At 37.9% G+C, this 14,903-nt stretch overlaps 1 protein-coding gene across 1 annotated transcript in view; it reads left to right on the forward strand.

Moving 5' to 3' along the window:
• Positions 1 to 14,903, forward strand: part of iars1 (isoleucyl-tRNA synthetase 1) — a 62,758-nt gene that overhangs the window by 23,268 nt on the left and 24,587 nt on the right. The window contains exons 12-16 of the mRNA XM_004548552.3: positions 2,624 to 2,715; positions 5,110 to 5,208; positions 10,512 to 10,638; positions 12,614 to 12,687; positions 14,506 to 14,700. Of these exons, the coding sequence (XP_004548609.1) occupies positions 2,624 to 2,715; positions 5,110 to 5,208; positions 10,512 to 10,638; positions 12,614 to 12,687; positions 14,506 to 14,700 (587 nt within the window). The remainder of the gene's footprint in view (positions 1 to 2,623; positions 2,716 to 5,109; positions 5,209 to 10,511; positions 10,639 to 12,613; positions 12,688 to 14,505; positions 14,701 to 14,903) is intronic.

Raw genomic sequence — 14,903 nt, forward strand, 5'->3', positions numbered from 1 at the left:
TCTTCATTATCCTGTAAATAAACTGTAAATACTGTGGGTGTCACAACGGGACTAACTTTTATGCAAATCTAAACTTTCACCCTATATTATTTTTCATCTGTGCAAACTGGGTTTGGTTGTGTAGCTGGGGTAAGTAAGATGCACAAACAGAAAATAAATGAGCGTTTTGGAACCTTAAATCAGATGCAGATTAATTACAAAGAAATCACATGCATGTGAGTAATTTTATAACATACTGCTTAAGTCTTATTTATGTTGAATTGGCCAGGTGGTGAAATTATTTCATTCTCTCAGTGCCAATTTTCCTGTGCACATCACAGGTGTATCTTCATGCTTTAATGAGCATGGGTCAGGACACAACAAAATTTATCCCTGGGTGAAAGAGGGGTGGGAGGCTGGCATGGGAACTCTCTGCAAAGAGGTCACGGCCACCTGCCAAGCACTTGCTGAAAAGTCGTATCTATGAGCATCCTGTGAATTGCACTTGGCTAGAGGGACATAAAATATGGGATGATAAGACCCCATATTAGACTGTTTGCCATAAACACTGAGCTCCATTTTTCATAGTTGTATGGGTAGACTGGCCTTGGTTGCAAAATTACCTTGGATTTTCTGCAAGAAAAGTCATACTCATATTGAAGTTTCCAGAGAATTCCCCTGATCAAGGTCTATTCACCAAGTATTAAAGGTATGGTAGCCCTGAAGTGTACTGAAAATCTTCTAAGAAATAAAATGTAAAAACTGAAAGTTGCTCAGTAAACATCCCATAATAACATGCTATTAGGATATGTGAAATATGTTAGGTAGAGACAGTTATTATTGATATAATACTATGGAGCATAATATAATGTAGCGCTGCAGATATCAGTTATTTCAGTAATAGAGTATTCAATCGATTATTTCTTCAATTTTTAGAGTAATTGGAGAAAAACGTATTTTTGGCTTATTAATGAGAAATAACAGTTGTTCAAAATGAACTATTCACAGGTTTCCATTTTAAAAATACACCAGTGCCTGCCTGAATAAAGGCTCCGCCTCTTTGCTCTTCATCCTTTTTGTGTAGACGGACTCTGGCTCCACATTAAACTGCTCACATGGTGACAACTGAGTGCTATGGAGGTGTGGATTAAACAGATCTTTCGAAGCAAAGAAATTTGCACCGATGACTTTCTATAATGAAATTATTCAAGTTACTCGATGAATTACTGCAGCCTTAATTGATAGAACTAAACTTTAAATTATTTCACTATTGTCCACTGTATGGTGACCTTGACAGTATAAAAAATGGACGCAACTGTCACCTGTCGGTTTGTGAAGTCCAGCTTCGAAGCTGCAGTCATCTTCTTGGTAGCAAACAGTAGATGTGAAGAGGAGGGGAAGAGACTGTGAAACTGCATGCTCAGTAGATCTCCATTAGCCAGTGAGTGGCTCTCATTAGCCAATGAATGCACAGCTTCATAACACAGATAATCCTCCAGTTTGCTGCCAGATATGACCAAGATTTACAAAATTGACTTAATTTTTTTATTCACTATAATCCAAAATGAGTGACTGAGCCCTTAAGGTCAAGAGGAAAGTGTTTACAGAGGCCAGGATAGACAGCTGTTTTCTCGTAGACTTGTATAGGACGAGAAGTTTTGCTGCAACCTCCATCTGGTGGTCATAGATTGATACAATGCACGTTTAAGGCTTTTCCACGGTGACATATATTGTCTTGCCCAGAAGCTATGTCTGTCTTTTATACTCTCTGTGGTCTGTAATAAGATAAGATAAGATAACCTTTATTAGTCCCACACGTGGGAAATTTGTTTTGTCACAGCAGGAAGTGGACAGTGCAAAAGTTATGACGCAAAAATTAGAATACAATAAGAATAAATACAGTACACAGCTGTACAGAATAGAATAAAATAATATACTATATACAGTAGAATAAAATAGAATAAAAATATACAATAAGATAAAAATAGAATACGAATGCTATATACAAGAATAAGGATAAGGATAATAAGGACTCGATTTAATTCTGTCAATTTATACAGTGCATAAAATGACATTGTGCCACTTATTTTTTACTATTAAATGTTTAACAGTGCTGAGATATTGTATTTATGTAATATTTATTTATTTATTGTGGAAAAAAACAGTACTGCAGGTTTTTTTAAAAAGACGATATGACACAAATAGTGTACTTAAAAACACAAAACGTTCACTGCAGTTTTCATTCAACTAGATACAATTATTGCATGATCTGAAGTGTGATTACTGTTAGATGCTTATTCATTAATTGATTAATTAATTTTTGTGCATGGGTGCAAAGAGCAAACCTTACAGTGATTTTATAAAAGTTAACTTTGAAATGAGCTGAAGAGCACTGGCAGATCTCCATGGATTTTTTAACTTCTCACCTTGCAGCTGTGATGTACAGATGTACTACTCCAGACTCTTTCAGTATGCTGTGACATGACAGTTGGCTGTAGTTTAAAGTGTAAATGCGCACATCTGTCCATGCCTAGCCAGCTGAAATCTTTGACCCTATATGACATTGACATGTGGCTCTTCAGCCCTATTCTGTGCTATAAAGCATTCTCTAAACAATGTCTCATGTTTGGTGGTTCTGTTACAGGATGCTGACAAAAATATCATCAAGTGGCTGAAGGAGAACGGTCGCCTCGTCAATGCCAGCTCCTACAAACATAATTACCCCTTCTGCTGGAGGTGAGACATCAAATCAAATCAAAATTTATTTATGTAGCACATATTAAAACAACAGTGTTGACCATAGTGCTTCACAGTCAATAAAACATGAGACAGTTAAAACAAACAATAAAAGAGGACAACAAACAATAGGTAACAACGCAACAAGCTAAAACAGCCAACTAGACAGAATCAAAAGCCAAATTAAAAAAATAAGTTTTAAGACGTAATTTAAAAGACTGGATAGACTCGGCAGTGCGAATATGAACGGGGAGGTTATTCCAGAGTCTGGGTGCCACGGATGCAAAGGCCCGGTCGCCTCTCGACTTCATTCGAGTCCTAGGTTGTGCTAGGAGCCTGTGGTTTGATGATCTAAGTGCTCTGTTGGGATTGTATGAATGGAGTAAATCAGACATGTACAGAATTCAAACTGAAAAGCTAATGTTACCTCCAGCATCCTTTTCTGTGTCACTCAAATTAACAGCTTAAATTTTTGCCTTTCACCACGGGGATTTTAAAGCACCAGTTGAAGAAAAACTCAAACTTCTGGACACAGGAGATTTTTGTCACAGATGTTAAGCCTGACTCAATGAAATATTTTCTCTTTGAGTGCCACTGGCCTTATTTTGTTGTAGAATGTTTGAAGTTAAATGTTTAGTATGCAGGAAAGGGGTGTTCATACAGAGGCTTGAGTGTATTCACTGTAACATTGGCTTTGTTGTGCTCTGTGCAAGTCCAACATCACGTACAAACCATCAGGCACATGTAGAAACACACAGCTGTCTGTGGGTTTTTGTTTTTTTGAATTGACTAAGGCTACGTTCACACTGCAGGCGAAAGCGCATCAAATCCGATTTTTTTTTTTAACCCTATGCGACCCATATCCGATCATGGTGTGACAGTGTGAACGGCACAAATCCGATATTTTCAAATCTGATCTGGGTCACTTTCATATGTGGTACTGAATCCGATACATATCCGATGTTTTAGAAAGCGACTGCTGTTTGAACGGTCATGTCGCATTAAATCCGTCTTTTACGTCACTGACACGAGACAGACGCCAATTATCAGTGCCGGAGAAGCGCCCGATAAGACATCGCAAACGCTTCCTGGCCATCCAGTGTAGATGTCAGTGAAACTGTTGGGAAGACAACGTTGGAGAAACGTGAACATTTTATTTGTACTGTATAATCTGCAGATTCTGACAGAAATCTGCAACTTTGAAGCACAGCTCCTCTAAAACAGCAATAAGGATCATTATTAGGTTATCTACATTATTATGTAAATAACAAAATAACTTAAAGCAAAAATTGGGAAACGTAAAGTCCAAAGTCTTTATATTAAGGCCATCAGTCAAACAATATTGTTTGCTCTGGGTCTAAACAGAGCGCGTTGTGTGTGACATCTTCTTTTGCGCATGCGGGCCGCTTTGAGCGTTCACACTACAGAGAGTTTGCTGTCGCATTTTATTTGTAGTGTGAACGAGCAGACAAAAAAAAATCAGATTTGATCAAAAAATCGGAATTGAGCATTAAGACCTGCAGTGTGAACCTAGCCTTTGTGACTTTCTGACTTTGAGCAGCTGCCCTGCGACCTGAGCAAGATTAATTAACCTTTGCAAATATGAAGAGATATTTTCTCTAAGTCTTTAGAAGACACAAGTTTGTAGAGATCAAAGTAACTATTGGATGAACTATTCGCTGCCTAAAAGGTAAAACTTGTGCTTTGGTGGTTTTCTGAGCTAGAGGATGAGATCCATGTGGTATGTGCCATAACCTTTGAGCTATCAGGTCACCCAGAGAAATCCAATAATAAATACAGCAGATTATTGTAAAGAAAATGGATAACGAAATACCAAGTAAACCTGTATTTTACAGAAGATTTTTTAAATGTATATTTTTAAGTAATAATAATAATAATTTTAAAAAGATTGATAAATTGTTTTTACATTTTATGGCTTGACAGTAAATATAAATGAGATCAATATATTATCTGTATTGTACAGGATCCTTTTGTTTGATTTAAGACCCTGAAACAGCTTTATGTCTCAACTTCAAAATAAAAATACACTTTCGAGTATAAGTAAAGTTTTCGTTTTAACCTTTGTGCGGTGTTTTGGTCTTTCATTTTCAGTATTTACCAAAAGGAAAATTATGCGATTTATTTAATTTATACAGCACCAAAACACAACAACAGTCGCCTCAAGGCGCTTTACATTGTAAGGTAGACTCTACAATAATGCATACATACATATGTTATTTGTTACGTTGTTCTTTTTTTTGTCCAAACACTGTCACTGTCAAGCGCTCGCACAAGTACAAAAATGAACACCACACAAGGTTAAAGTTTATGTGGTATGCCTCTTTGATCCTTTTTTTTTCTTTCTTTTTTTAAAATCTGCTGTTGTTTTTTCAGATCTGACACACCACTCATCTACAAAGCCGTCCCCAGCTGGTTTGTCCGAGTGGAGCACATGGTGGAGAATCTACTGGACAACAATGGAAAATGCTATTGGTAACTTTTTTTCTGAAAAAATTATAACTGGCTTGGAGGCAGTGAAGTGGCAGCTGCGAGCATCTTGCCAAACAAGTGTTCTTAAAAACCATGCCAGACAGCAGATAGAGTCCCAAAACAATTACAGCCCTCCTCTGCACTACTAAATCAAGTTATTGGACTGTCTCTGCAGAGCAGCTATCACTGGGTATAGTAGTTTTGAATGGCAAAGAATTAGATTTTAAATAGAAGTTGTTTTGATTGTGGTATTTTTCTATATCTGACATGGCGTTAAACTCTTTCTCAAGGAATTTTTAACATGAGTCAACAGGGACTGGTGGTTTCTGTAAAACATTAGCATGATGCTAATTGCAGTGGCAGAACATGGAGAAAACGTAGGCATCAGCATGATGGCTTTGCTAAGTGGTATTACCCCTGGTGCTCCCAATGCTCTTTTCTGAGCCACAGTAGCTGCCTCCAGTAATGGGACTGTCAAACTGAGATGAATGACTAGCCGCTAGGAAGGTGAAGACGCCCAGACACACACATACAGAGAAGCTGAGACAAACGCACACACTACTTTAAAGGCTACGGTCCTTATCTAAGAGGTACTAGTGTTGCAGGTTTTTTAGGAACATCTAGCTAAAGGTTATGTAAAGTAGAATAATCCTTGCTTTGACTACTCTAACGATTTATAAGTTATGGCCAAGATTCTAATAGAAACACCTGTGATTATAGTGTAAAACTATTCACCACACTACAAACTGCAGCCTCCAACTTTATCATATGTCTTGATCAACACGTGTTTAAACCGTTTCAAATATGTACTGAGCATGTTTAAAATGAGAACCCCAACAAAACTAGCATTTATTATAGATGAGCACAACTGAGATAATCGTAAGTGCTGAAGCAAGTGATTTAAAACAAAAAAATTGTTTATTATTTGCATGTTGTTATGTTACTCAGTTATGTCCTCAGAAAATAGTGAAGAATTTGTAAGCCAAGCCTCCATTTTTTTTTTTTTTTTTTTTTTGGTTTTTTTGTTGTTGTTTTTTTTGCAAACATTGTCCCAAAAAGCAACTTAAACAAGCTCTTTATCAAAATTTTCATTTTCTGTCAAATTGTTTTAGCTCTGGAGTAAAAAGTTAAAAGGTGTTTGAACGACATGCAACATTGACACTAACTTTAACTTGGCTGTGTTAGTGTGACTGCATTCTTATGCAGATTTCTTATTAGGTTGATATTTTAAATGTATTTTTATGTATAAATACATATTAAAAATATAAATAACCTTCTTATTTTTTTATTATTAGACTCCATTTTCAGACTTGAGTTCTTGTCCCATAAAGGCCGTCTGCCTGTCAGTCAGGGTTGCCAGCTCATCAGCTTCCTAATGAAAGTAAAGTCCTTGTAGAGTTCAATACATCTATATAAAGTTCATATTAGCTGATGAGAGGCTTAAAAAAACTTGAGAAAGCAAAGTTCTAAAGTGCTAGTTAATGTATTCTCCAAGTGATTTGTTCATTTTATCTCAAATGGTGCAGCTCAGACAAAGGCTAAGTGTCTTTTCAGAGAGCTCGGTTTGAATTCTCCAGATGCCCGTCTGTCAGAATAAATGAACGACTAAATTTTTGAATGCTCAAAGGGTGGCTGATTTCTTTTGAGGTTCAAGGTTTAGCACATTATTTCGTAATAGGTAATCAGCTTAGCCTGAAAAGACTTGGGTTAAATACATTAAGAATCAAGTATTATATTTCTAGTTCATTTTTTTTCTTTCTTTCTTGTCTGTGTTTTTTTTGTCTTTCATTTTTTCAGGTATTCTTTGAGTTCATTCATTCATGTGCTCACTGGCACACTTAATTCTTAGTATTTGTCTTTATTGAAAAAATTGATTGCAAAGAAGTCTAGTGTGCTACACTAAAAACCTTGCGATTGCTTTGCTTAATTGCTGGTTGCCACAGTTGCCCATAGTTTGCATGGAATACGACGACTTTACCGATTTCAAAGTAACTACAAATGTATTTGCTGCTGGTGCATTGAACAACTTTTATTTAGGCCAACGTGCTCTGGTTTGTATCACACTTTTGTCAAATTTCAAAACAGCTCAAAGACTAAAGTCTGGAGAGTGTGGGGGACTACCAACCTGTCTCTAGGCCTGTGTGACTGCGGCCTTCCAGTTTAATATTCCTGTTTGTTGATCCATGCATTTTCTTAGCTAGTTATCTAATGAGGATCAGAGGTCCAATAAAGCGTATCCTAGCTAAAGCTGAGTGATAGCCAGGGAACACCCTGAATAGCTCACTCGATCATTTTAATAGAACTTTGCACTATTTTGCATTTTTGTAAACGAGTCAAACCACCAGTTATCAGTATGCTTTTACATAGCTTTGAACTGATTAGTTGAGCCTTGTCCCTCTGTCTTATTTAACCCCCCCACCCACCCACCCACCCTTTTTTCTAATAAGTCTTCTGTGTGTCTCGAGCACAAGATGGGACACTTTAAATTCTACATTTAGCATGAATAAGGGATGGAGGGCGGTGGTGAGCAGCAGCAGCAGCAAAAGGGAAAAAAAATCATTAAATTGATATATTAGGAGCCTAAATAGAAATGCCTCCTACAAATGGGAATTGATGAACTCTTTGCTTAGCGTGTGGATCCTGAGGCCAATATATCCCCACCCCCCATAGCCCCTTGCACTGTTCTCCTAAGCAACACAGACTGCTGCGGCGAGAAACGGGGACAGAAAAAAATTAGCGAAAGAGGGAGAGATTTGGAGATAGTGGCAAAATAAAAATGAAAGAGCAGAAAAGGGGTAGAAAAGAGAAAGATGCCTCGGAGGGGATGTTAACCTTTGCAGTTGAGCTTCATAAAGGGGCAGTTTTAAATTTATATCCTGGGCTGAAAAAAAGGAGTAGTAAAGATGCCAGCAAGGAATAATATTTTCTTGTGAGAGACTGTGTTGCACAGTAATATACAGGGTATGGGTAAGTTTGTGTCTTGAAGAGTAATGTATACAGTTTCCATATAATAGACCTTAGAGGATATTCACAAGTCTAAAATTTAATTTACACATCTCTTAAAATTTCCTTCCCTGCTGGAGGCCATACAGTTAGTTACAAAACGGATTTGTCTTTGACTGCAGTGTGTCAGGAGGCTCTGTATACATATGATCATCACTTTGACAGGCTACACCATCAAAGTGGTAGAAAACACTTTTATCAGTTTTGCTGGTTCTAGTTGCTGGGAAGCTCATCAACTCAGAGCTCAGTAACTGTTGAATTTTTATCAAAATGTAGGATGACTTAATAATTTTAGGTTAAAATGTCCTTCACAGCTTTTGTGTTCACTTCATATTAATATACATTAGATTATCAAAAGTATTCACTCAGCCATCCAAATTGTTGAATTCAGGTGTTCCAATCATTTCTGTGGCTGCAGGTGTTAAAATCAAGAACCTATGCATGCAGTATGCTTTGTTGCTCTTAAGGCGGTGAATTACAGCATGCTGCCATAATAGGATCCCACCTGTGCAACAAGTCCAGTTGTGAAATTTCCACGCTTCAAAATATTCCATAGTCAACAACAATAACTCAGCCATGGAGTGCTAGGCCACGTAAAATCACAGAAAGGGGTCAGTGGATGCTGAGGTGCATAATGCCCAACCTTCTGCAGAGTCAATCACTACAGACCTTCAAACTCCATGTGGCCTTCAGATCTGCACAAAAACAGTGCACAGAGAGCTTCATGGAATGGCTTTCCATGGCTGAGTAGCAGTATCCAAGCCTTACATCATCAAATGCAGTGCAAACTGTCAGATGCCGTGGTGTAAAGCATGCCGCTACTGGACCCTAGAGCAATTAAGACGTGTTGGAGTGATAACTTCTAATGCTTCAGCATGGTGAGAATTTTTGGACAATTTCATGCTCCTATGTTTGTGGGAACAGTGTGAGGATGGCCCCTTCCTGTTCCAACATGATTGAGCACCAGTTCACAAAGCAAGGTCCATAAAGAAATGGATGAATGAATTTGGTGCCCTGCACAGAGTCCTCAACCTCAACATGATAGAGCACCTTTGGGATGAATTAGAGCACAGACTGCAAGCCAGGCCTTCTCGTCTAACATCAAGGTCTGACCTCATGTATCTGACCTCAAAAGTATGTTAGGTTGCTGAAGGACATGAGGACAGCGAGGCAGTGGTCAGATATGCAGGAGGAGTGACAGATGGGTTCATGGTAGGGATGGGACTGCATAAGGCACTGAGTCCAGTCTTGTTTGCTGTGGTGATGGACAGGTTGACAGATGAGGTCAGGCAGAAGTCTCAGTAGGTTATAATGTTTGCAGATGACATTGTGATCTGTAGTGAGAGTATGGAGCAGGTGGAAGAGAGCCAGAAGAGGTGGAGGTATACTCCAGAGAGAAGAGGGGTGAATGGTAGAAGCAAGACAGAATATGTGAATGCGAGGGAGACAAATCGATAGGTGATGATACCAAGAGCAGAGGTAGTGAAGGTGGATGAGTTTAAATACGTAGGGTCAACCATTCAAAGCAACGGACAAGGTACAAGAGATGTGAAAAAGAGAGCACAAGCAGGGTGGAGAGGGTAACGAGTGTCGGGGTCGACAGAATGATAACAGCAAGAGTGAAGAATTGCTTCCCAAAATTAAATCAAAAGAACTAATTTAGGCGTCAATTTCACTGCATTTTTCCTTTTTAATATGCTAATTAGTGTGTTTAATGACGCATTGCCTCATTTGCACATTTTAATATAGTTGTCAGAAAACCTGTTATACAAAGACAACATGTATAATGTCTTAAGTTTCTTGCGATGTCTATTAAGTGTAAAAATGTTATAGTATAAATGTCACAATACATTTTTTTTATTAAAAATGAGTTGTTTTGTTTTGTTTGTTTTTTAATACTCTGAGCCTACTCAAGTAGCAGTTACAGCCACTAGACATTCCCTTTTTATACTCTGACGTTTTTTTTACAGAGTCTACAGAGGGAGTTGTGTATATATCATTCAGAGCCACAAATGTGTATTTCTTTTTCATCCTAAAAGTATTCAAAATATTATGTTTATTCATTATTTGGATGTTTTCTGTGAAAACATATCACTTAAAATCTATGATTTGCACATCAAAAATGTCTTAACGTATGTCGCAAAGTGGGAAAGTGAGACTTTAGTTTTGGTTAAACAAGGATATGATGGCAGTCTGTCATCTCGAGCAAAAACCCCCGTTGTTGGCCATGGAGGCCTAACGGTCCTTGTTTGTTTTATGTATTTCTCTTTAATTATAAAACGTATCTTAATGTGTCTCTGCAGGGTTCCAGAGTTTGTGCGTGAGAAGCGTTTCGGCAACTGGCTGAGAGATGCACGCGACTGGGCAATTTCAAGGAACCGTTACTGGGGCACACCAATCCCCATCTGGGTCAGCGATGACTTTGAGGAGGTCAGGAAAACACATACATGCACTTCTTACTCTTTAATAGAGTACTTAATGCTGATGATAAGTCTTTATACTTTATCACACATTTTGTGTCCTTACCAAATACCAAGATAGTTCTTCTTTTCTAAAGAGGTGGCGCTCAGAGTTCAATCTGGGCTAAGCAACAGAGGCAATAATTGAAAAGTTAAACTGTCACTTTATTTATCATAGAAAAGACTGGGGCTGCAATATTACAGAAATCAGTTCTTCTCAGAAATTGCTTCTGTGAAAATGTTTCTCTGTAATGATTTAGCATATTAAAATATTTGTGTATGTGGAGGCTTGTGTAGCAGAGACTTTTTGGCATGGCAGAGCGAGGTGACCATGGTGTCAAGCCAGAGAGTGTAGCACGACTCCGTGTTGCAGTTAGCTACCCTTAAGCACATTGTAGAGTGCCTCCATAAACTCAACACATGAATAATTCATTAATGTAAACAGCAAATAATCATGAACTAAAATGTCTTTGGTTTCTTTTCATGCCAGTTGAGGTAACTTCAAAGCTCTTTCAAGACAAATGGCTTCTGTTTTTGGGAGAGAGGGTGGTGGTAAAGAAGCTACTGAAAAACACAGCAAGAAAGAGGGGTCAGAATAGAAATGAAAAATGAGAGGTGAAAAAAGGGGAGGATAATAAATGAATGAGTTAAAAGAAGCAGACAGTGAAGAAGCGAGCCAGACTGTAAGTGTCCATTTTGTTATGGACGCTCCTTGCCAAACCCAGCTGACTATGTGAAGTAGACTGAACCAAATAGAGATGTCAGAATTGGGTTGTTTGAGCATTTGAAAAATGAAGTGTTAGTCCCCTGGCTCAAAGAGGGACAGCCAGCGACCTGCTTGCTGGAAATAGCTCTGACTGTTTCCAGAACACTCGCACTCCCTGGTGCCTCCCTCACTCACCCACTGCAACAAATGACACACCCAAATCTGAAGCCGTGAGCGAGCGTTATACGTTTCAGTACAATTTCAGTCTCATCATTGCTGTTTTCTTTTGTTCTGATGCTCTGTGTTCCTGGCTTTTTGGGTATGTTTTTTTTTTATCATTCTGTCTTCTGCATTTGACGGTGGTGTATCTGGGCCATGTTACCTGGTGCTCCAGTAAAACTAGAGCGGAGCCTACAGGTTAGCTCTCTGGGGAGACCAGATAACACACTTTACCATACTTTCGAAGGTAAAGTTACTCAGGAGCTGTGTAGGCCTAGTTTTAAGTTCCGTGCAACAGTACAAACATGTAAAATTTGCTATCAGAGAGGATTGAGAACAGGCACTTGTTACATTTTTAAAAACCAAAGCTCTCAAATTGTTACTTAAAGTTGTTTAACTGTGTCAGCTGTGATTTAAACAAAATGCACTGTATTGTATACTGCAATCAACAAAAATATGTATTTCTCTAACATAATGTGACGCTTGCCAATAGCTGTACTTAATACAACTGCAGTGTTTTTTTTCTTTAATTAAAATTTGTAAGAAAACAAATAAAGGAGTATGCCAAATAATAATAGTCAATTTGAACAGAAGGAGCACAGTAAATAAAAAGTGATTGGGTTGTTTGCTCTATTATCATCAAGAAAATTGCATCTATCCACTTAATCTAATGCTTACATCTGCTGCTTTATATAAATTCACTTTTTTGTTATTTCAGTGGGCTGGTGTATAGGGCCTAAAGTGTGGTTTCAGACAGTGTGAAATATTTGAATTTATTTAGATGAATTCTTTGTCAGACCAAAAAAACAAAAGTAATAATTTTTCATGCTAGAAAAAAAGAAAGTTGGTACATTCTCAAAACAGAGAAGCATCAAATTATGTTTAGTTGGTAAGTGAGATGTTCTTCTGTTGATCAGTTGGTTATATAATTGATTAACTTTCTAATATTTATAAAAAATTTAATGAATGTGGGGTTTTTTGCTTACTGAAGATATGCTCTGTGTGTGTGGATACTCATTAGGTGGTTTGCATTGGATCCATGGCCGAACTAGAAGAGCTGACTGGAATCAAAGTGACTGATTTGCATCGGGAAAAGTAAGTCACAAATGAGCAGCTATCCAGTTGAACACGTACTCAGTGTTACTACTGTAATAGTGAGTCACACCCTTAGACTGTACAGGAATCGACGCACGGTGATACCTTTTTGTGAGGTCGTGTGTGTCATTGTGCAAGTTTATTTTTCAATTCTGCATCAGATTCCCCGAATGTGACCTGTCTTCCTGAACCAGACGGGTGTTGTTGTGCATAGATCACCTTTCTCTTCCGCCCTTCATCTACTAATTGCCTTTAATCGCTTCCACAGGGCTGGCCATCTTTAATTGATGAGCGAGAAAGGGCTTGCTTTCACCAAGCTTCCATGTTTGTTTTTCTATGCAGGGCATGACGTTTGTAACAGTAATCTGAATGATTTTAGCAGCTTTCAAGATTAGAGACTCTAATTAAAGAATATCTGATTAGCCATTTAGCAGTCAATTGGATGTTGTCTTTTAATGTCTGAAAAGTCTGCAATGTTTCTAAAAACTTAAAATCTAGTAGAACCTTAGGCGCACACCTTTAGATAACCTGACTTTTAATACACTTCATCTTTCAAGACCCAAAAACCTGGATCCATGGTACAACTCAGTGTGGGTGCATCATTAAAAACTAGCCCTAGAGGCATACTAAAACAGCTTCAGTGCACCCTGGCATTGATTCTCCAAATCTCTTGAACGCTAATAGATGAATTAACACAGTTTCTCAAAAAGATGTTTTTACTCATCTGGTATTTTGATGGTGGTTGCTGAATTTGTTAGCTTAACATGTTGGTCCAAAATTTCCCATTAGTGTGCACCTGGTTGAGATCCAGTCACTTCAAAGGCCATAGCATATGATTGGCATGTTATTTTTATATTCATCTAACCTTTTTGGAATGAGTGGAGCCAGATGATGCCAAAATGTCCCTTCAGTTTCACCCCAGCCCTTCATGATAGAAATCAAGGTTAATATTTTGCCTCAGACTCATCTACCCAACTGTAGATGATGACTTACACCATGGATGTGACATAGTTCATCAACAGTTAATTCTGATCTAACCAGTCCTTAACATGTACCTTTTAAAGAAATCATTTTCTTTATTTAAAAAACAAACAAACCAAAAACTATGAAAAGATGCTCATGTGGCGTGATCAAATACTGAAGATTATACTTTTGCCTGCATTGCATAACAACCTGCAAAAATAAGAGCTGATGTACTGCTCAGAAAATGTTAACTTCACTTATTTTTCACATCCTTCCTTCAGTAAATTGAAAAAGAGGCTTCTTAAGAATAGAAAAGCACTTTTATGTAACTGCTTAATCCACTTTTCTTTGGACGTCCTGGGTTAATGTTTTTTTGTTCTTGCTCTTATAAATAAATGTTTAACGGGTTTTGGGGCCTTTCTTGCTATCTGACACTTGATAATTAAGACAATATTCAGGTGCATCTGTTTGTGTCAGGTTAGCTTAATTTATCAAAAAATAACCAATTTTATTTATTGGCTGAATCTGACCAGATCAGTAAACCAGTAAAAAAAGAAAAGAAAACTCTATACCCTTTTTTACCCAAAGCTGTAATAAAAAAGCTTAATCCAGTAAGAGCCAGCTTTATATTACCATTGTTCTCCTCTTAAACCTCATTCTCAACAGTGAAAGCCTATAAAATCCTTGTTCTGGTCTGCAGCCCAAATGCCTCAAAACCTTATTCCATGTAATGCACATCTGTTTAAGAAGTGCCTTGTGATGCTAACCAAACTCAAAATGAAACAGAAGTCCAGCTGTAATTGCTTCTTCTTATTTTCTGCTGGTTAATTTTTTTTTTCTGCTTTATCTGCACAGCATCGACGATCTGACAATCCCCTCACGGCGTGGTAAGGGCGTGCTGCGGAGGATCACAGAAGTGTTTGACTGCTGGTTCGAGAGTGGGAGTATGCCTTACGCTCAGGTTCACTACCCCTTTGAAAACAGGAAGGAGTTTGAGGACAGTTTCCCAGCAGACTTCATTGCTGAAGGCATTGACCAGACCAGAGGATGGTAAACTGAAGATGAATGAGTGAACTGATGAGTGACACATAAGAAGTTGACACATAGAGAGCTCCCTGAGTAATTTAATTTAGATCATTGGCAGATGGAAATACAGTTCGGATGAGTGTGTTGCTGAAATATGATGTACATTTATTTTTAACTGTATGAAATTATATTATTAAGAGTGTAATTTTCAAAATCTCTGTCCAACC

Source organism: Maylandia zebra, linkage group LG5 (genome assembly GCF_041146795.1).
Source record: "Maylandia zebra isolate NMK-2024a linkage group LG5, Mzebra_GT3a, whole genome shotgun sequence".
In the NCBI taxonomy this organism is placed as follows: Eukaryota; Metazoa; Chordata; class Actinopteri; order Cichliformes; family Cichlidae; genus Maylandia; species Maylandia zebra.